The 23,807-nt window shown below is 39.3% G+C and overlaps 1 protein-coding gene and 1 long non-coding RNA gene across 4 annotated transcripts in view; one reads left to right on the forward strand and one right to left on the reverse strand.

Annotated features, from left to right (window-relative positions):
- Positions 1 to 9,554: 9,554 nt before the first annotated feature.
- LOC136717213 (uncharacterized) lies at positions 9,555 to 21,947 on the forward strand. Of its 2 annotated transcripts, XR_010805200.1 has the most exons (4): positions 9,555 to 11,035; positions 11,488 to 11,674; positions 12,307 to 12,386; positions 21,017 to 21,947. It is a non-coding gene; the product is annotated as an uncharacterized LOC136717213 (long non-coding RNA). The 2 variants fall into 2 exon arrangements; XR_010805199.1 differs by having other exon boundaries at positions 9,555 to 11,674.
- Positions 13,893 to 23,807, reverse strand: part of esrrb (estrogen-related receptor beta) — a 63,693-nt gene continuing 53,778 nt past the window's right edge. For both annotated transcript variants that reach the window (XM_066694714.1, XM_066694713.1), the window contains exons 6-7: positions 21,085 to 21,354; positions 13,893 to 18,129 (exon numbers count right to left, since the gene is read on the reverse strand). In XM_066694714.1, the coding sequence (XP_066550811.1) occupies positions 17,885 to 18,129; positions 21,085 to 21,354 (515 nt within the window). In that variant the 3' untranslated portion in view covers positions 13,893 to 17,884. The remainder of the gene's footprint in view (positions 18,130 to 21,084; positions 21,355 to 23,807) is intronic.

Genomic DNA, 23,807 nt, shown 5'->3' on the forward strand with positions numbered 1-23,807 from the left:
CATTGTTCACGTCAGACCCCTTCAATTGTATACAGAGTCCCTCTCCAGTATGTATATCCTACATTTGTGTGACAGTTCCCCAGGAAGTTAGAGCCAAAGCATTTATTTTTTTCCTGCTATCTGTCGTCTCTAGTTGAACAGAAGAATGCTGCACACCAGAGCCACAACGTTCATTTATTTTCCCGTATTCTTCATTCCTTCTTTTGTCGATGTTCTGTACTGCTCTGCTAAAACCCATTTTCCCGGAGCTCCCCGTACTTCCTGATGAGTTATATCAGTGAGGCAGCAGACAGCACAAGGCCAGCCACGCCACGTGGCGCTGAGAGGCAAGGCATTATTATCATTATATTAATGTGACATTAATTGCTTTTACTTTTTCACTCCATTAAGTGTGCACTATCTCTTTGGGATGCTGCCCAGATGGTTTATCGCTCCTGTGCTGTTGGTAGCGCCATTAATGGAGTAAGACATGGAGCTATAAAATAATTGCTCTATGGTGTTGAAAATGTTCATCGCACTAATTGAAAAGTAATTGTGGAGGCATAGAGCAACTGTCACATCATGAAAGCCATGCCATTAGGAGGGAGGCAAGTTTCTTGTAAAGGTGTGTTGTTTGCTTGTAAATATGAAGAGCCTCTTAAAGAGATAGAAGACACCAGTTCCCTCTCCCTGAAGCAGGAGTGAATCTTAGGTCCTGATGCTGAACATTTTCTCACAGTTCATACTGAATCAATCCTGTACTGTTTTGTTTTATATATTTAAATTTGTCCTTTTTTTTCCTATCTTCCCCCCACCCCAGGATATTAGCTTTAAGATTTGATTACTTTAGAAAATGTAATGTGTTTGTTGTAGTTGTATAATGTACAAGTGTTAAACAGCAGAAAATGTTATTTATATCTGAGATTTAACTAAATAAATATATTAAAACTAGGAACACAGTTTCTGATCAGTTGTTTGGAGAGTTGTGGATCCCTGGTGGATTGGCTCTCCTGTCTTATCACGGGAAGTAAAATGACCCCTTAAGTCCTGAAAATGGTGACCTGTCACCACCAGAGGGAGCTTGTTGTATCCGTACAGTATTGTGTTGTGAACATTTACCCTTGGTCTGTTGGAAGCCCTCCACTGCAGCTCATACGAATGGTATGTGATATATTAAGGTGATTAATATAATGTTACTGGGGGGGGAATCTGACCTGAATTGTCTTCTTTCTGACTTGACATTTGTAATGAAGCATTCCAAATGAACTGCATTACCTCACAAAACATTTTGGGACAACCGACAAATGCCAAAACACAACTGTTCACAAATAATGTAATAAAGAACAGGCCTTCTCTTGGACATATAGACTGCTGTAACTCTTTTGATAGCTGGCCAGGAAAGAATGGTGTGCCTTTCTCCCTATAGCAAGTGCAGTAAGATGGTCTCTCTCCACAGTCCCTATCTGAATTGTAATTTCAGTTTATCCTAGAGGTGGCCAGGGCTCTGATTAGGCAAGCATTACTAAGTAACTCTCTCAGCTTTGTGACGTGGCATTAGAGTGATGGTAGGTGAATGGGCACTCACCATAAAATGCCATCAATGCTGGCAGTACAGACATCACAGACCTCTGTATAGCACGTTAGCTCTTGATCAATCCATTACCAGTAGAGGAAGACTTGTCCCCCTACTTTTGGTTCTTCAGCGTATGCACCTTACCAGCTTGTGGGACCTTACCGCTCTGGAGACACAGTGATAGTCGACCTTTTTGTTAGTCAGCCAAGCCAGCGAACGCGGCTGAAATGCTCTGAGGTTTTAACAGTATGAATAGCAGTGAAAAGGATTTCATTTCCGTGGTACTGTACATCACACAGAGTTAGTGCACTTTAACTTGGCAATCGATGGTTTTGTATGTATCGGGCGTGCTTAGCTTTTTTATATTGCAAAACAACGCCACCTCCGATTACAGAGGCGGGTTGGCTCCGTCTTGCAGGCGGTGGTATTGTTTTTGAAAACATGTCAGCGAGGGAACTTTGAGAGAGACTGAAGGTGAAAGACTGGGCCGGGGAGAGACACGTGCTCGTTTAAGCCGTCATTAATAAAACAAAGACAGCTCAGTGCTATCTGTCGGCATCGATTACTTTTCAGCCTCTGTTTAACAAATCCAAATTATTGACCATTAATTGACTGCGTGTGTGTGAGAGAACAAGGGACAGTGAACTTGTCCTGAAGGATTGGGGTCAGGTGCAGGAGGGGGCCGGGGGGGGACTGGATCCCACATTCATGGCGAGATATTCAGTAGTGCTGTGTAATCCCTTCTACCGCACACCAGGGCCTGTGATCGATGGCATTGTGTGAAGACGCGGGACAAAATGAAAGCGATTGATCAGAGTGCTTATGGTGCCATGTTTATTGATGGCCTTTGATTTGTGTCGCTCTCCTTTCGATTTCTTCAGCTGTGGGTTTGTTTATGAGGAGGGAGGTTCAGATTAGAGCTTGAAGGGGCTGAGAGAGTGTGTGTGTGTGTGTGTGTGTGGCAGCGGGTGGGTTGTAGGTCAAGCCAGGAGTCCAGATGCTACCGACAAATACTCCAATCTCCCCTCCCCTTTTCTCCCTTCAAGGTCAATATCAACAGCAATCAGTCTCAAAAAGAGGAGGGAAACTATTCAGTGTGGTGAGATCCACTGTAAATATTTTTTATCAGTCTCAATACAGCCAGGACAGCGTTTTATTAAAGTAAACTGGTTTCTATTTAAATATTAACATTAAATTGTCATTTTTCTCTGCTTAAGGGTGTAAATAACGGTGTACAAGACGCCATGGGTGTATATATCAGTTGTGTGGAGTATCCCGTTTACTGATTGTGAAGACCTTTTTCCAGATGTGGTACTTCTAGGCACCACATTTGACAATAATAGCACCTTATTGGAAACAAATGAAGGAGAGGGATCAATTATACTGATTTACGACATTCACCGATATTTAAAAATTGTCCGTTGTGTCTTGGGAAGGTATTGTTGGTTCTTATTGGTGCATGTTTTGCCCAGCTGTGCAGTAAGTGTGTGCGCCATGTGTGATCCCTGGCAAACGAGGCCGTGCTAATGAAATGAAGTGTGCGAGGGAGGAGTGCGATTGGAGGCTGTGGCTCCCGGGGGGCTGTGGGTCACCCTCACCCTCCTCCTCGGCTCCATTGCTTCGGCTCTCGGGACAGCCGGATTATGGAATTTGCTAATTAATATGTATCCAGTAAACTCCAGGGTCACAGTTACTCTCCATGAATAAGCTATCATACCCTCTGGATCTTTAAGGTTAAAGTTGAGATTCAATTTTGTTTGCCTCACATTGAAGAACCTTCAAGGTGAGACCGGAGAGATGTCAGTCTAGAGCAGCCGCCTTAGATCTTTACTGTGTGAAATTATAACAGTTTTTAAAGTGTAGCACCCCCCCTCCCTGGTATCTGTACAGAACCGGAAACAGATCTGAATACCGCAGTGCCTAGATCTGTTATAATACTGTGTTTACTTCTCTTTTACCTTGACTTTAAAGCTTATTTTTAGTATTGTTAGAGCATGTCTGAATTTTGAATCAAATGACTTCATCGGTTTTGGCAGGACATTTTATTGCTTTCATACCAGGTAGCCAACATTTCTATTTCCAATCCATTCGAATCGGAGAGGACTGCAACTATCAACACCACCAAACTGATTTAAAGACAACAGCTCCAGCTGCTTTACCAGGAGTGTGTGTGTGTGTGTGGGGGGGGGAGTAGTTCAGTTGTCATACACAATTCACAATTCACCACAGAAACACTTCAGCTTTAATAAAAAAAAAATTAACAGTAAATAGACATAGACACAGCAAGTCCCTATTCAAGAATATTTGCAGTCTTCCAAAGACAGAGAGATAGGCCTGGTCCAGAACATGAGTAGTCTTCCAGAGAGTGAATGGGCCCCCTCGTCACGGTCTCCACGACTGGGTCCCGGCCTGGCGGTCTGCTGGCTGTCTGCAGCTGTTTGTGCTGCGTTTCTGTACAGTAGGAACTTGGCTCCGTTCTTTTTCGCATGGGATCTCAACAGCTGTCAGGGCGAAATAATTTGTTGGGACATTTCGGTGTAGTCTGGCCCAGGGTCCCAAAGGGCCCGTGCATCTTCTCCTTGCTATCTGTACAGACTGTAGTGCGAGCCAAGTCTGGGAACAAAATATAAATCTATTAATATACTCCTGCCAAAAGTGGCAGCTTCAGGGCTGTAAATCTCTCTTGTCCTCTACTATCTCTGTGGGTTTGTCATCCTCTAAGTACTTTCAGGGCAAAAAAAAGGATAGAAATAATATCTTTGTTAGTGGATAAACATATACAATGGTGTTATGGTTACACTAAGTGTAAGCTGAAACAGTTGGTCCCCGTGAACAGAAAACAAAAACAAAAAAACAGAACAATGTGTAAATTCATTCAAAGCTGTTCACCAGAGAGGAGCACCTGGCGCAATTTCTCATTTAAACCAATAGTAGACCACCAATAGCGGCTACAATGGGCATACAGTCAGAGGTGATGTCATGGATTCCTAGTAGCTGATGTACAGTACCTTCTGTCATTCGTAACTAACGGCAGCTGTTGACTGTTATATATATGTATACGTTTTAATTGAAGGATTAAAAAAAATGTGTAAAGTTAAACCAAAGATATGGTTTGATAAATGAGGTGGAGAAATATGTTGTCGGACTATTAACTGTTTAAAGTCTTCAAGGGCTAAAAAAGATCACAGCAAGGCCTTCAGCTTAACACAAGCAGCTGCTAAACTCGGTACAGCAACACCAAGCTGCCAGACACACTCATCTCACGGCCGCTCAGAAGCGGAGGTCTCTGGTCATTCTTTAAGATATGATCCAGTAGATGCTGTTAACGTAACTCTCGTCCGTATAAGATTACCAGAATCTCCGTTAAAAACATAAAAAAGAGCAAGAAGTGGACATATCAAAAGTGGTTTAGCTTCGTTGATCCGTGCTGCAGTCTTCCTTGAGTACAACGCTATCACCTGATTTGCAGACTGAAGACTGTACACCTAATCCTTCCCAAGCATGTTGGTTGGGAAACATGAGGAATACAGTGTTTCTACCATGCTTTTTTTTTTTTTTTTTTTTTGAAGGCTGAAAGGGGGGGTAAAAAGCCATTTGCATAGAAAAGTTCATAAGCTTGGGACATAAGGATCTGAGCATAAAAAAGAGCAATAAAATTCAAGTATGATGGAATATTAAAGAGGTAATAAATTTAATACAGGTCAGATGAATAACCCCTTTGGAGTGACAAATAGACAGTGGCCACAGACTGCTGATCCCACCTCGGAGTGACATACAGATGCTGCGGCTCACTTTAGTATACAGAACCGACCATTCGTCCTGGATTCCTGACAGATATGGGTTTCTCTCCTTTCTCTGTCATAGGTGATAGTTAGCAAGGTTTAAGCTAATGATGGAATGACATTCAGATGGATCTTTTCCTTTCCGTGGGATTTTCAGAGGAACCCATGTCTTTTGTTGGCTGGCTGTGTCTGGCACCGAAAGAGTTGAACGTCTCGCACTCGGGACTCTGATGGCAGGAAGAAATTGTTCGTAACATCAGCTCCCCACACTTGTCTCAACTCATTTATTTCAACCAAGGTCTACAGATATAAATAAAAGGAAATGTTACTGGAGCATTTTAACTTCAAACCAGCCTTGAAACCAGTAATGTAACTACATATCATGAAAGAGAAAGTGCTGAATCTCCTTTTGTCAAACGGCAGGACCTGCAATTCCCCAAACAATGTATATATATAAAGATTCAGGTTACAATAAGCATGAAACAGAAAAATATATAACTACATTAATTAGAACATATCAATCATCAATCATCAATCCATGCTTGTGGACCATTAAAAAAAAAAAAAAAAAAAAAAAAAAGAATAAAGAATAAAGAGCTTTTTGACAAAAAAATAAGATTAACCTTTGGGAATGTACACATCGCCACAGTAGAATACAGGAACACCCTTCCTTAATTAATTACTTTATTAATTCGTGATCTCGCAGCACTGCAGAGTAATCTTGTCATGTGACAGATCTATGCCGGGAGAAACCAAATAAATCTGTAATTGTCTGGAGTGTTTTAAATTAATTGCAGTTCAACAGGTGGTCTTTAGATGGAGCTGTTCTCATTAGAATACATTAAAGCCCATCCACACAGAGACTGTCCTTCACGTAGCTGTGTATGGCGGGAGGAAGGGAAAGACACCCTTACCTGTCCTTGAGTTGGGAAAGAGTGAATTCAGCATGTATGGCTTAGCAGGAGGTGTGTAATTTATGACCTGCTTAAGATTATAGTGTAGAAGTGTTGATAAAATATGTTTTTTCTTTTCTTTTCAATAGACCGGATCACTTGGAACTAAATGGTCACATATTGTGTTTCTGAAGTAGGTTATCATAATAAGGTTTCACACTACAACAACAACAACACTTAAGCTATTTAAAGTGTACATATGAAATGCATATGTAGGAACGCATATTAACTAACGGGCTGTGGTTCAGAGCTGCTGGAGAAAACACAGAAAACATAGATGTACAAAATCCAAATCAATATTTTGAGATATTTTATTGTGATTCAGGAGCTGGTATCATTATTTAAAGTTGGGAAAACAGGAAATAATGTGGGGTTTAAATGGGGGGTGTTATAGAAATTGTGATCAGCAATAATAATTATAACATTGTTATTATTGTTGTTATTATTATTGCTATAGTGCATTGAAAAAAAAAGTGTTACTATAATCTGGGAAGAACGTAAAATAAGTATAATTATCATCACTATAATTTCATCAGTTCTGTTCATAAGATAATAGGAGATGACAAACTAACATATAGGATTTATTCCAGCCTTCCAAAATCTTTTATTCCAAGATTTGCATGTTTAAATTGTGTGCCTGATGCTAATGTTTCAGCTGCTTTGTGTTTTAAATGAATTTGTAAAGAGATCTTTACAAATCGCCCAGTGTGAGTGAAGGAAGCGCTCTTCAAAGTCCAAGAGTCTGTTTTAATGGATGTACGATGCAGGCTCTCGATTAGGGGGTTGTACTTTGTTAAAATAAAAACACACAGATATTAAATGGGCTGGAAAATATCGGCGACAGTGTGAAGAAATCCTCCCAAGGACATGCGCTCTGTTAAAAACAAGCACTTAGAGAGAATCAGAGGCATTCTGCAGATGAAATGAAATGTTAACTATGTAGCTGGAAGTTACACATCTGTGTCAACAGAGAAGTGTCAATGGAAGGTTTCGAGCCGCCCGCCTGGCTTCAAGTGAATACCATTAATTGATCGCCAAGAATCTTTATCTTTACTCAATCTGCAATTTTACTGAAGGGCTGCTCTGGATGTGTGGAGAAGTGCAGCTGATAAAGCCACTGATGGAGTCTGAATGGGTCCTAAATGGAATTATTTCCATAGGGCCGGATCACAAAGGTAGTCAGTTGTGTATGTATTAAACTCTTAATGTTTCAGTACAAGGTCAAACGGGACAGAGGAGCTAGCGGGCCAGGCGAGGAGGGGAGCTGTCGCTCAGCCCCGGGCCCTGCCTGTGCAGACTGAGACCATATTGAAATTAGCAAATGGACTGCACAGTGTCACTTACTGCCGATGTGCCGGCGCACTTCACCGAGGCCTTTTCATCTCGCCACCGAATCGAAAGGCAGTTGCAGGACAGCACCATTTAAGGGCAGGCAGCACGTTTAATCCTTTGAAAATGTAACAGATTGGCTTCTATTTATTTACTGCGTGTTTTCCACTCACTGGATAACACAATAAATTATCAATTTGGCTGAAGTTCCCTTCACAGGAAAGAAAAAGAACATGAGGTATACGATCCATACAATATTTAATTCAAGAATCATATATGAACTGTCCATTTCCATATATCACCATTTATGAGTCATATATTAAATATGAAACACCATTTATGAATATAAATGTATGATTTATGATTGCTCACATGTTTTATATACTGTATAATATGTATATGTGCTTTATACAATGCGTCAAACCAGTATTTATGAGGTGATCGTTTCTTTTAAAATTCAGTGGAATAAAATAAACATTTTCCATCCATTCACCCATACACCTATCTATCAATCGAACCTCTAGGTAATTGCCTGTATATTCTGGATTACTATCGAATTAAATTTAAAAATATGTTTATACAATTACAACCCAACACTACAATACCTTAATAAACAATTTGAGAATGTCTTTATTTCAGTTGAAATGATTTTTTGGCATGAAGATGAATCCCAAAATAAATACATTGAATTGTGTAATTATGATATTGTAGTCTTAGAAAATGTAAAGTAGCCAGTAAACACAAGAGCACAGCTCTAGCAGAGTGCAATGCAAACCTTCCTTGTTTAAAGTTTAAATTTGGAGAGCAGAGTAAAATCCACACAGGCAAGTCCCAGGAGGAGGGATTTGTCTCCTGCGATTCCCATGAACAACTGGGCCCCTTCCATTATGGCAGGCAGGTAAAAATATTTTAAGGCCAGTGGAGATTTCTGACCTTTTCCTGACATGTGGAAAAGGTCATGTATATCCTGTGCTTCCCCATGAGTAGGTTTTGACCATTTCCTCCTCTCAGGTAACCTGAACTTTCTTTGGGACTCCCATAGAAACGTAAGCCCACCTAGGCTTTTACTGCTGCCACTGCGGCTGAGGAAAGATTAAAAGAATTACGCCACCGGCAAACCATGAGCAATTATCAAATAGTTTCCAGTGGGTAGATATGCCTCTATTGTGTATGTCTTAATATATGTATTTCTGAAAAGGGCAGCATAACTATAACAAATGTTCCTTTGAATGTGCTTCCCCCAGATACTTTTTGATTTCAAGAACTGTTCTTTTTATTCAGGGTTTTAAACAAAAATAACGACATGTAAACCTTGGCTGCTTGAAATCCCAGAACACAATCAAGCCACAAAAATAACTGACTGTTTACAAGTCCTTGAAAGGTTTTGTTTGTTGTTGTTTTATTTCCAAAAGACCTAAGAAAATTGATCACAAATTATACATAGCTGTATTAGCATTAAGGGAGTAGGCTTTAGGAAACTTAGTTATTATGGTTTTAATAACTGCTGCAAGATCATTGCAGGCTGTGATGCGTTCTGAGCAGCTTTGTTCTTTGTTTTCAAAGCAACAATATCAATTACTATCCACATCATCTGGACACTAAGCAACACTGACAACAGTGCTGCATATTAGCTTCCTTAAAGAACCATGTTTTTAAACACAATATAGACACACGGACAACATACATGCAAACAATAAAAAACATCAGAGGTAGATAATAGAAATACCTGCATCCTCTGTGATGACTTTGGGTTGTGACTGGTTGGCATGATTTTGTCTGGGCATAATTTATTTGGCTTAATCAAACTCTGTGCTGTGAAGTGCCGGGTACAAGGAGGTGTCACTTTAAGAATGGTTGCTTTTAAAAAATATCCAGTTTGAAGATCACACCTGCATGAAAGCATAAATAGATTTTTTTATTATTTATTTTTTTAGATGTGAGATGTGGATCCTGAATTGAAACCCTGTCCGAATGCTGAAATCCCAAAAAGCTGTACCGGAAGACCAGTTCAGGATGTGTACGGTCCTGAGAACCCATGGGAGAGACATCACCCTGACGGGCTCGTACGCACAATTGACTGCCTTGCACCTTTCTCAGAGATAAGTGTGATGTGAACTTGGTGCCACTCGCAGTGTGATGCAGAGACTTTGGGAGTGTTTCCAAGAGGTGTTTGTAGATACGGGTGTGTGTGAAGGGGAGGCGAGGGAGAAGGGGAGTAGGGGGTAAGGGATGATCACTAGTTCACCAAAGAGACAGATGATTGGTATCTACTGTAGCTCTCATTGTACCACCAGCAGTCCATCTCATCACAGCCATTGTACGCTGCGTTCTAGTACTAATGATCAGGGACCGAATACAGTCACACCAACGGTATTGTTATTTTTTTATGCTCTCTTCTACGGGCGCTGATGATGGCCCCTGATTGAGTGTTAATGACCATTTTTAATTTTCAATCAGCAGTCATCAACAACATACTTGGCATTTAAGCGTTTCCGTTCTAGAGTGTGTGTGTGTATTTCTTGTAACGTCAGGTATAAACACTGTAAACTGCATTTCTGAGAGATTCCCAATGTCTGACTTGATAGCTGTTTTCAAGTCTATCTTAAACAGCAGTCCTTATCGCTTGCTTACTATTTATACACCAGTAGGGAGATTGGAAAACTCAATCTTGGCGCAAGAAAGCATGAATATCTTTAAATGATGGATGCAAAAAAATCCCAGGGACAAGCATAGTTTTTTACTAGATACACTTTAATATTTGACTTCCACACAGTGTGTCTGAAAACAACAGGGTTACACCTTGCTTTACAAACCCAAACAAGGAAATAAATGAAACATGAATCTTGCTTTAATAATCTTGTACTGGAATATATTATTGACAGGTGTGAAAAATATTTGTTGAGGTTTTCTTTTCTTCGCAGGTTTTTACTCTTCACTGTGTATATAACAATAACTGTTTTCCTCTCATCCCTCCTTTGGGAGGATTGGTTTGAGGAATTTTTGGATCACTTCATGTCTATGGTCGCAACCTACTAAAGAGATGAAATAGCTCTTGTATGGGTATTAATTTTCTAGGAAAAAGGGATTGTGCTTGTGTGTGTATTAATATGTTTAGTGACACATATGTTTTCCTTAGCTGCTGTTTTATTCCTTTTTATGTGCAGTTAAATCTCCCCATAAAGCGTGTTTATTGGATGACAATTAATAAAACATGGAGGAAAACGCTTTCTGACAATTAGGTGTTTCAGTATTGAAGGCACCAATTGATTTTTTCCCCTTTCTTGCCCTGTAATTTTGGAATGCAGCTGATATCGCGGGCCTTGATCTGGAGCGGTCTCTGGAGTCTCCTGCTCTCCCCAGAGTGTCCTGCAGACGCTCCCCCCCTTGCCTGTCTGCCAGGGGAGTGCTGCCGTCGGGGGGTAACCTGCACTTTAGATATTGAAATGGAAGAAGAGGGGGATGAAACCTGATATATTTACTTCCAGTATTAGTGAAGTTATCTGCATCAGGAAAACACAACCTATCAGCTGAGTTGTTTCTGCCCGGCTGCCCCATCCTGCCTCCATCACTATTAGAGAAACTATTGATTTGTTGGAATGGACTGAAAGGCGAGTCAGAAAGGTTAGGGCTAAACGTGATAGACTATTTTTTTCTGAACCCAGAGAAGTGAAAACAGCAGTTTTAATAAACCTTTTGAAAGTCTTGCCAAACGCTGTTCTTGGCTGGCGTACATGGCGTTTTAAAAACCCCACCGCCCCCTTCTGTAAATAAACCACAAGCACATGAGGCTACTGTTGTAGAACAAAAGGTATTTTTTTTTTTTTTTTATTATTAAACATATTTACACAAGATAAATAAATAATTTTCACAGTTACACGTGATTTGAAGTGCACAGCACACAACAGGTACAGCACGAGACATTGCCATGAAACTCGACAGTAACAGGTTCTGATGATCGGTTTGACGACGACGGCTTCACACAGATGCAGAAGAGAGACTGAGAGAAATCAAAGCCAGGAGAGAGTGTGCAACAGTAGAACCGGCACCTGCCTACACAGGTAACCATCTCCCTTCTTGAATTGCATAATATTGCTTCTTCTCTTGTAGGCGAGTATATTTTAGTAACGTAACTCAATGTACTGCTAATTACAGATGTCAAGCAGGAATCTTCTCATGAAATGGCATTTCAAGATGTTTGGGAAATAAATAGGCGTAGGTAGGAAGCCAAATTAACAAGTTTTATTCCAGCTTTATTTCTATGCAGGACACTCTGGTTATGCCAAATCTTTACAGTACTGGTCATGCTTAGTGCATCAGTTCCCATTTATAAATATGGTATTACTTTTTGAATACAGTAAGTGCATGGCTAAAACTTGTTTATTTGGCCAGAAAAACAAACATTCACATTAGAATACATATTGAACACCTTTCAAACTAAATACCGAACATTACTGCTATGCTGTGAAGGTTTATTACCTTTCCTCTTTATGCAAAGTATGTAAGAGCCCACAATAATGATTTTGGCTAATATGCCATTTCATTCCTCAGGATAAACTATAATCCTGAATTCAATGCAGTGACTCCAGCATGTCTTCTTTGTACATCATAGTTCACACGCTGAGCACCAAATAAGCAGCGTAAACAGAGCAATCACTTTGACAATAACAGGTCCTCTCTGATTTTCTTTCAGAAAGGAGGATACAAGACCCCAACTGTCTGATAATATCAGAACCCTACACTGAGCTGGTGAAATAAGATGAACGCTTTGTGGTAATACACTTTGATTAATTTGATCTTACTGCTAAAGGAGCTATTAATTGAATATTATTATTATTACTAATAATATTACTGTGTTTTTATTGAGAGTTTAGAAGACATTTCACTGTGTTGTGGGTTATGAAAATGTAGTTTGTGTTCAAATAATAAGTCTTCACGTTCCTTACATATTTATTGCTGTCACATATACTCATTTAACTCACTGGTGTATTTTTCTCATTTCTATTTAAGAATTTCATTTAATTTAGCACAGCAGCTCAATTTAAAACCTTACCATCTGTATATGTGCATTATCATGAAAAAATAATTCTCACGATTGTTAAAAACGAATGGTAATTTAAACCTTTCATTAACGCAAAGTATATGCCAGGGTTGTGTTCAAACTCAATCACTCACACTGACAAGCCATTATTTCAGTTACAATTCTCAACTCTTTGAAAATAATGAGTTACCTTTAAAAATTGTATAAAGCGTACCATACACAGGCTTGTAATTGTAATAAAAAATTAGTTGTCAGAATGGGTGATTACAACTTTAAATTACCCTATCCTTGTTTTATATTAATTGGAAACACACATTTTGTCATTTAATTGTTAGAGGTAGAATTTACCTGCAACTGCCGGGGAGCCGCGTTATTCTGAAACACGAGACGTGCCCGTTAAACTATCATTAGAAGTGTACTTGATGTTAAAAAGACCAGCAAAAAATACCAGATGAGCAGGAATAATCTTTCTACACATTGTGTCCATCCCCAAGGCAGATAGCACCAATGCAGAACTTTAATTGTCCTATTTCTTTTGAGAATTTCGGTTTAGAAGACGATTAAAATTAATTGGTTATATACCATTTTAGCTACTTAAAATAAATTAAGCATTTTCTTTTATGTTCTTGCACTAATTTTAAAAAGAAAAAAAATAATTATCTTAAATTGCCCTTAGTAGTGTATAGGGTAGGGAATTCAGAGTCCCAGAAACCCCTGCTTTCAAATACGAGAGATTTTTTTTATATAAGTTTCGATAGCGTGTCTGGTTACTCTCTGTTACTAATTACTCGTCTTCATTTCAGCTGCTTTTGTTTAATGTATACAGTATGAACTTATTCTAGAGCACCGGTCTACAGTAGGGTGTCAGTGGGTTTTTGTGGCATTTTCGTCATTCCCCTTGTCTACTGGGATTCATTAAGTTCCTTAATTGAAATATAACATTACTGTACTGCAGGCCTCCAAAGCAACATGGGTGTATTCTAAGGGTTTCAAAACTTAAAGACATAAGTGCCATCAAGTGTGCTGGCTTTAAAAATAAAGAAACAGATGTTAAGTGGTACTCAGGGTTCAATATGTGCAAATTTAATCGCGAAGAGAGAAATTGGTTTGCAGGTGGGTGGGTGAATTCAGTAAGCTACTTTGAACTTTGGCTTATGAGGTCCCCAACTTACAAACCATTTAACAATAACTTCATACATGTCAGATTTAAAAGTAGAATAATGCCTCACATAACATGCTTCAACAGTGATAAACGAAAAAACCAACTTTACCCTTTTTCAAACCTAAGCTACAAAGCAAGAAAAATTAAATAAAATCCAGCTTACATGTTTGAATGCACAAAATCCATAAAAAGAGCAAGTCTGATATCTGTAACAGTCAATAACACGTTGCTTCTCTTTTCTTTTTAATAAATAGAGTAAGACGAATACATTTGGCATGAAATGCACTTATAAGGTTGACAGATGTGTGGTTTCATAACTGAGGCAAAGGACCGAGTCCAGGCTACATGATCAACAATGAGCATCAAAGCCAAACATTTTAATGACAGAAAAATATATAATTTTTCTGAGATCTTCAGCCTTCACAGAAGAAAATACAAATACACTAGTGACCTGTAACTGAAATACATTTAGAAAAGAGGCATCTTCACATTAAAAGTGGAATAGACTGCACATCGCGGTATTTTAAACCGGCATTTACTACATTGTTCTGTAATTGCCGCTTTATACACAGTATAATCACACTCCATTTGTGGTCTGATAAAGAAATCACTGGGCTGTAATGAGTGATCATTAAAAAGAGCTATGATTGTGCATAAAATGCTAGCTGTAGGTGGCAGAGCTTAATAAAGGCAAATTTTATGTAGAGTAGGAAACTTTCCCTCTTTCTGCTAAAGGTGATTCCCACATGCCATATGCTTACTGGTTGTACACAGACACTTAGTCATACCACCGGGGACAGGTTGGAAGCTCAAAAGGGATTTTTTTTTTTCCTTCATAGTCACATTAATTATACATTGTGTACTAATACCAAAGTTTAAATGCAACTGTATACAACTCTACTGTGAGTTAATTTGCAACTAGAGCACAAACAGCAAAAATGTATCTGCTTTGCCACACAGAAAAACAGCTAATCTTCCCCCAGAGAGGAAGCACAGAGCAAAGTAGTAATCTGGCCTGTTGGGTTGTTTTGTATTCTTTCATATATTTTGTTATTTTTGTTCATTTGATACTGAAGTTATGGTAAAAGCTCTCTGGAAATGGCAAGTTAGAGGCCAATAATGTCAAAGCAAGAAAGGCATGCTGAAAGAAAGAAAATGGAAAAGGAGGTTACAGAATTAGTGTAGAAAACACCATTTTACCACCACAGGTCCCTTAATCATACACACGTGTGTGACTGCCAAAAAAAACGAATGTCTCTTGATGTGGAGATGATATCAAATTGGTCTAGTTTTAGAATTCCCAACTAATCTCACATTTCATATTTAGCATTTGGAGTAGCAGATGCTTTCTCATCAATTATAATTGTGTCATTATAAAAGGTGAATGGAGATATTTTGCCTTGTTGTGAAAAAGCACCTTTACATCCACTCCCCTCCACTACTCCATCTTGGGTGCTCACTCAGAATTGTATTAAGAGGCTTATTTAATGGGTTTTGTTTCATGGGTGATTCAATGAAATAACAGATGTATTCTTTATACAATATAGAAAGAGATTCTTGTTTTCAAATTCTTATTTAAGACAGACATTATCCATACAAATATGGCCGGTTTTGGGTCGATGGAGCACAGTTCAGCACCTCAAGAGATTAGTAATGTTTGGCAGGATTGTCTATAATGGTTTCGCTGTGGCAAATTAAAATTATATATGCATCACATGATAATGACACCGACAATTTATGTGTATTCCAATGGGATCCCAACATGTCATTTTAAGTTACAAAATTTTACAGTAGATCACTGTCCACAGTCCTGTCATTTGAGTCATTCCTCTTATTTCTGTAGAGAGCAATACACCAGCACCTGGATTTGCAGTCTCTCGTCACTATTTTTCAATCAGCACTATATTCCGGCCAGAATACGATATATATTAACAAAAATGAGTCACAGTTTTTTGGATTTTTTTTTTTTTCTTCAAAAAAAGAACAAAAAAATCAGACAGATTTTTTGATGGATACTCAGTGATGCCTATTTACACTGTGGCCAAAAAAAGTAGACAGCACATCATAAATATTTATAGAGAGAAAAAAAAATCACTTCTTATTCTAAGATTAAACACCATTATTCTACACAGGTTTTGTACAATAAATTTAAATAAAATAACCCCAATTACATTATCACCGCCCGTTTGGTTAAATAGAAACAATGCAGTGGTCTGTGGCCCGAAGACAACCTCTATAGCAAAGTGCCTGATTGGGTGTGGCATTCCTTAATTGGGCAACCAATAAGCTGCTGTGAATATGACACAATCATGTGACCCTCCCCTCTCTGCGAAGGAGATTGTCAGTTCAGAGTTTGAAGGATCCTCTCAGGAGCAGTGGCACATTTTCAACACACCATCACAGGACATTTAATTAACAATATCTTCCATTCTTTATGATCTGAGCTGTTGCCACACTTTTACCTCCACATTTCCTGAACCCATAAAGGAATTATAACACCATAAAACGTGTAAGAATAAAGCCGTTTTGGTTCATAACGTCACATTAAAATCTCCTTTTCTATTGGTTCTTGTGCCTGTGGCTTTTGTTCTTCTTCTTGCTGGAATAATATATGCTGGTGCTCATTTACTGTCTGTATACTCTGATTACAAGACCTGCTGCCAAATTTGATCTAAACATAGCGTATTTTGCCCCTATGTAGAATATTACGTACTTTCTATCTCTAACGAATCGGGGGCAGACACTCATCTCTGCTGTCTTACGTTAAAAATAAACCCAATCGTAATGATGAAATGTATCGAATCGCGCAAAGTGCACATGTTCACGTTTTGTGTGCATGGATTTCTATTAATGTCCCGTGGCTATAAAAAGAGTACGGTCTTCTAAATAAAATGGAACAGATGCCGAGCACCTTGTACTGCGCTTGCAGGATGTGCTGTGCATTTGCCTAATGCTCTTTAAATAGTGGCATGGACATATGGGCCATTGATTGTTAGAACATGGAATCTCCTGGAATTCTGCCACTCAGGGTAATGGCTTTGATATCCCCTAATGATCATCTTTCTAATCACGCCCAGGTCACAGCCAGTGCCAAATCAAATTTCCAGCAACATAAACAACAACAACAACAACAACAACCACAACCAAAAATAGGATTGCGTTAAAACCACTGTGTTTATAACAGAGGGTGAGATACGTGCGGTGCTAGGAACAGAAGACCAACAGAGAGTGCTGAAACCAAAGGACAGACTGGCAGAGAAACAGTGTGTTGCAATGCTCAGGAAACTCTAGTTTACCAAAACTTTGCAAATGACCCTTTTTTCTTTCCCGTCACATGTATTGCTCATTCAAAACTGAAATAAATCCATCAATGACAGACTGACGATACATACTCATATATTTTGTATCATTATATGGCTCTGATGTTTTAACAAAGCACTGCAGAGGTATATTCAAATAAGTATGTGCGTCTGAATGCAAAGTCTTCCCGCTATGGCCTATTCAAAGCCATTTTTTCTTTTTCTCTTCTCCAGAGACGATTAAATATTGCCCAGTGAACCCAACCTTCAGGATAGAGTGGTTTGTTGAGATGAATATCAACAGCCTCCTTCAAGTAGTGTTTATACAATAGTTCTCAGCATTAGCTAGCAGTTCACTCAAATCAGAAACACATATGCGCACTTCAATTAAAAAAAACTAGAATTCTTAAAAAAAAAAAAAAACTAACAACCTAAGCAGCTCTCTGTTTGGGGAAGCTGAACTAGTTCCTTCTTGAGATATATAGAGAGGGTTGTTCTTCTTATATGACCACAGACCATGACAAAAAAAAATCTTACCACTGTACATAGTATTTATTATATACTTTAAATTAATCTGCATAATTTATATTTATACTTTTAATTTCCCGGTTTGCATGTTCGTTCATTTTTATTCTGTTTCGCTCCCCTCCCGCCCCACCCAGTTTCCAAGAAGTCTATATCTGCTTCCTACAGTCTTAAGATCTCCCCGATCTCTCTTTGTCTGTCTGTTTCGTTATTTTTTTTTCTTTCCTGGCCGCAAAGTCTTCCATCAGACTTTGGCCTCTAACATTTCCAGGAAGAGTTTGTGCATGGGCACCTTGCCCTGGAGTTTGATGCTGTAAAAGTGCTGCACTGCTTTGGTGGCGGTCTGTCGGAGGAGCGGGAGGGTCATAAGCAGCTTGCCTGCCCGCCGCGGGTCCTCCTGGTGCTGGCTGCCCTCATAGTCCTGCAAGGCCTCGTGAAGGGCATCCTGGAGCTTCTGCACGGCCTCCACGTCCTCTATGTGCATGGAATCTGCAACGAAGCCAGCAAAGAGCTTTAATGCAATAGGCCAGAGGTGGAAAGTATCCGTTCTTAGAATAAAACAAACATATGAAGAATTACGAATGATAATGTTTGGGCTCTTCTTTTTTTTTCCATTTGTAATGATGAGATATTACATCTAAAGACTACAACTGTTTCTCTCGTGACAAAAAATAATTACGCAAACAGGCAAAGATTTTAAATCCTGAACAGAATCCCAGGTCTGCTATAAATGACAACTCAGATTTTTTTTTTTTTTTTTTTTAAGTACACATTCGCTGTAATCAGGCTGGCCCTTAATTTTGAGCGTTTTGGTCCTGGTCTGAATTTCATATTGCCTCAGACCATAGTGACTGAAAATCAATGTAATCCGACAGATACGCAGAACACGTGTGGAATAAGTATCGGGTTGTCAAAGGCCAATACCTACAGTGGAAGCCAAACACTAAGTCTTAACCTGGTGCACATCCTCCACTTTTAATGCACAGATCATATTTCAGTCATATCCTGAACATGACATTTAGGGGTGTTTGGTAACCCTGATTTCAAGGTACCAAAATATCTTAATATAAAAAGATATATAGAAATCTGCTTTGATTCTGTTATAACATTATTTAGCAGAAATCAGTTTAATGAAACAGTGTAATCTCAGAATGAGAACATATTTTTCAAGTGCAAAAAATAGAGAAAATAAAATGTTAGTGGTTACAATTATTCCATTATTGATTATTTGTTTCTTGTGGTTTTGGAATAATAGATACAGAATGACACTGCAGGGAAACGATCATTATTGTTATTTCAGCAGTCTGCAATTGTGCTTGTTTTGGTAATATCAAGAGTCTTTGGATAACCAGAGATATTTTCCAATGTGAGGGGTGAGTGGTCAACAATGTTCCTGTGATCATCCAAGTAAAATAAAAAAATAAGCATCACAGAGCTGGCTCTGGACATTTTTTAAGCAAGAGTGCATTTGAAATGTCTGGATCAATCATGCAAGATTCACACTGCACTGCACTGTCCAGGGCTGTAAAGAAAAGGTTTCAGTTTTTAGTTTGTGTGTGTGTGTGTGTGTGTTTATTTTGGAACACCGGTTGATAAAGATGCGAAATTCCCAGTTCCTCCCAACGCTCTTCTAGAGCATGTGACATTATAGATGTTTTTTTTCCTTTCATACGAGGTCAGGCTGAGGTTGCGGTGTATTGGAGTTGATTTGTCAGCTGCTCGCCCTCATCTTACGGGCCTGAAGAGAAGTTTTAATGTGTTTCTTTCACCCGCCTTGTCTTTCCTCACCTTGATGCATATTTCACATCAGAGGACAATAAAAAACAGATTTAAACATTCGCTGGGAATTCATTGAGTGGAACAATTGTATTCTCAAGACCTTGAAACATTTCGCACTCTTCTTGTTTTACTGCCCTTTTAAGATCCTAACTGAGAAATAAAGGACATGGTTTCGGCAAAGAAGCGATAGATACGTGCGGTGTTGGAAACGTTACCTAGAATCATGCAATATTAAACAAATAAAGCTTTTATTTATTGTGCGCTGTAATGCGAGAGTAGGAAAGAGTCCGTCAATTATTCAGTCAGATGCTAGGCTTTTACAGTTCAAGAAATTAATACAAACAAAAACACCAACACAATTAAGTCACTATTTCCAAATAAAAGGAAAGCATCACCGTGTAAAACGATATTCATAGCTATCCATATTTTTTTTTATTTGTGAGGGAAAAGAGAATATCTCAAAGTGACAACAAGACTGTGTGTCACAGTAAGCCAGGGACTGTTCTTGCATGCCAGTGAACCTGGGGACCGAGGGGGTGGGGGGGGAAATAACTTTGAAGAAACAATTTCCTTGCAATCCATCAGAGGACCTGTGTCGATCCGATTGATAAACTGCTAATTACAAAATCAATGGCTATGAATTTTCACAGCTGTCAGACAGAGTGCTTCCCAGGAGAGCGATCTCTCCGAGTCCTTGTTTAAATGTTCAGAGGACTCCCCCTCCCCCCCCACTCCTCCTCCTCCCCTCCCTCCCTCCCTCCCTACAAAGGTTTGTCATCTGAAAGTAAAGGAAAGCTCCTGATCAGCATTTTCATTTTTCAGAGAGACAAAAAAAAGCCTGGGCAGGCATTGATCAGAGAGGGACACGGCTGCCTTCTGAAAAGCAAACTGTCGATACGGTGGCAGCGTCTTCTCATTGGGACAAACGAGTCCCGTCGCTTCCTGATGCTCATTCCATTCGACTTAACACATTTTATTGACAGCCACTGTGCTCCTAATGAAATGCTAAATTTATCTCCTGTGGCTGGCTTGCCCTGCAGCTACTGTTATGGAGATACAGCGGACGGAGGGTCTTAAACTGGGCACCCTTCTTTTATTTGCCATATAGTTAATACGATTAAAGTTTAAATTTGACACACAGATATTCAGTCTGCTGGGATATTTTGTGTGTGTTTGTGTGCTCCATTTAATTTAATAGCAAGGGTATAAAAAAAAATTGCAATCAGTTTTGAGTCACTGAGAAATTGATGTCAAAGAACAAAATCCTGATCTGGTGACAATAAATAACTGACTATAAGACAGTGGGACATTTTGAGAAATAAAAACAATTTTCTTTGACATTTTAAACAATTAACTTTCTATTTTCTTGTCTTTTGTCATGGTGATCATTTTCTATAACTGTTGGAATTATCTTATTACGAATGTGATCAAATTTGGTAAAAATAAATACAAATCTGACATTTTTAACCTAAGGGCAACTTAGCTGATAATAATCTATTTTTAAAAATCAAATTCATCTTCCCAAATTTCTGCCTATCTGTGTAACAAAGCAATAACAAAAATCGAATTAAAATAAATTCCTTTCCAATTCCTCCAGCCCAACACAGAAGGTCTACTTCTTTATCTCCGAGCCGAGGAGCCGACGCGCATCTCGAGGGCACCTACCCGAGTTGGCGAGTGCGATGGCCTTCAGCGTGACGAACTCCTCCTTCTCCACCTTGAGCTTCTTGTACTTGCGCACCAGCTGCAGGATGGACACGTAGAGGTCGAGCAGGCCGGTGAGGCGCGAGTGCTCCTCGTCCATGATGTAATCCTCGGCGTACACCAGCTCGTCCTCGTAGGGCAGCGAGCGAAACACGATGCTGAGGATGAGGATCTCCATCCAGGCGCTCTGCAGCAGGCTCATCTGATCTCCCAGAGACAGGTTGGAGAAACCTGAGGTCGGCAAGCAGACAAAACAAAACACTTAGAAACACCTGCTACGGAAGTAGAAGATCTTGGACACATAAATCTTGCTGTTGTTTTCGCAATGCAGCAGTACCATCCAAACCTAATGTTATCTTAAATTTTTTTAAGGCATTTAATAAATGAGTACAGGACAGTAAAAGTCAGCATTTTCCTGATCTCTAGTCAGTCTGAAGTCTTGGGGAGACGATCACTGGTCCAGTCTTGGGGAAAAGGCTTGCAGTTAGCTAATGCCACAGTAAAGAAAGTGAACACATCTATCCCAAAGTGAAAGGGACCCAATATCCCCCAAACAGCTAGGCCACTATTCAGGTAAAAAAAAATTATTTGCTTAGATAAGCTTTCATATGTGTTTATTTTCCACATGTATGTTATATACCTGCTGGCATATTCAATCCTAGGTCTAAACATGAAAAAAAAAACTAAATACAGAAAGCCCGGGAAAATAAATTCTGTCCGAGAATTTAAGGGGGGGAACGAATGAAAAAGAAATCTGCCACAAGAAAAAATAGATACCCATCTCCCCCCCTTTTTTTCCACCTGTCAATAAACTCTTTAATGCCTCCTTTTCTCTCTCCATCCTCCTCAGTCTCTGAGCGCTCTGTGCATTTGCCTGAAGGCATCCTATTCTGACAGCCTATTAGCCCCCCTCGCACCGTCTGATGATTAAAATGATTGCTTTTACAAGTTTACTGACGGACTGCTATCTGCTTCCTTATAATTAAAAGACGGATGATTACTGTATTGACCAGGGTAGGGACTGTTCTACCTTCTCTCTTTTTCTTTTTTCCCCCCCTCTATTTTTTTTATATATATTATCTCATTCAAGAGGAGTTGGGGTGATGTTTATCAGCCCGCCCTGACACTTTTCAGTGTCGGTGGGCACTCTGACTAAGGGGGGTACCTGAGTGTCCAATTTCTCTTATCGGGCTGATGAACACAAAAAAGTGCTCGAGGATACATTAATTAACAGATTGTAATCTGCCATCACAATGTGAAGGAGAATCAATAGGCACAAGAATGGCGGCGTCTGATCACACAGAGCTGCGGAGATGGCGAGGGCAGGACAGCTGCAGCATCAGATACACCAACTTGAACTTCAAAGCTTTCTCTTTAGCCTCTCTCATCAAACAATAGCAACTACAGCCACTGCATAGCACAGCCATATTTTAACTTGCTAAGTGTAGAAACTGCTTCTATTTTCCTTGAACTGCAGGTTTTGTACCAAAGTAAAGTAAAGTAACACAATGAAAACAAGCATTTAAAAATAGTTTTCAACCCTCTCCGATTTTTACTTTTTGTTTCCATATGTGGCTGATATGGGGTTTAAGGGAGACCAACACAAAATCAAGACAACCACACAACAGGAAATGATAAGGCATTAAACTCACTGGTGATTGTTTGGGAGAGGTGTGGTCTAAAAACAATACGTATTCGTCTGATCATTTGAGACCCACACACAAACAAACGTTTGAACTGAGTAAGGGAATGAAAGCAATCGTTCCGTGCATACATTATATAATATATAATAAAATAAATAAATAATGTGTGTGGGTGTGTACATTCCCTGCAACATTTCAGCAGGTGTGAAAAGGTAATGTTTCTATAACCCAAGAAAAAAAAAAAAGATAACATGACTCACATAGCACCGTCGTTGTACTAACACTAAAGAGAACGCTGCAATTATTTTTGACAATAATAACTGCTGGGTATAAAAACACAAATGCATCTCAGTGCAATTTGTTGTCAAACTGGAGAGGCCGTGTTTTTCTCTCCCTCTCGCTCTTTCTTTCTTTAAAGCCTAAATTATTGCTCCAAATGGGATCTTGTGTCTTGACTGGCTTTTTCCACTCAATTTAATCCAGTAATGAAGTGACTTCCAGCTCCCGGGGTCAACTCCCGCTTCAGCCTTCCTGCACAGAGGTGCGTGTGTTAAGTGCCGTTTGAGCAGGTGATTTCCTCTAATGAAATATCAATATTTACATCTTCATTTCCAACCTGCTGGTTTTATGCAGTTTGACCAAACATGACACAATATTGAACAAACGGGGGGAAACGTCTATAACAGTGACAGCCGCTTCCTTCTGAAGTCAGACAGCCAAGTGCTTTGCTACCTTATATGCTGTGTGGGCTTAAATCTTGACGTGAATTTAATCTCCACAACTAATAATATTTTTTTCAGGAGGACGCATTTTTCTTAAAATCCCACCCCTAATAAAACAAATAAATACACCATTGGCTTCAGAAAATGCAGCACAAACAAAACCTACCCACGATGCAGTTCTTCTGTCTTCTCATATTTCTAAAATGGCTTAATAAAAAAAGTTTTTTTTGTGTTTGGATGTTGTTGGAGGGAGGAAAAGAAAACCTCATTTATATAATTTTGCTGCTGCTGACCTTTAAGACGTCACCGCATTGGAACT

This window comes from Amia ocellicauda, chromosome 21 (assembly GCF_036373705.1).
Source record: "Amia ocellicauda isolate fAmiCal2 chromosome 21, fAmiCal2.hap1, whole genome shotgun sequence".
Classification (NCBI taxonomy): Eukaryota; Metazoa; Chordata; class Actinopteri; order Amiiformes; family Amiidae; genus Amia; species Amia ocellicauda.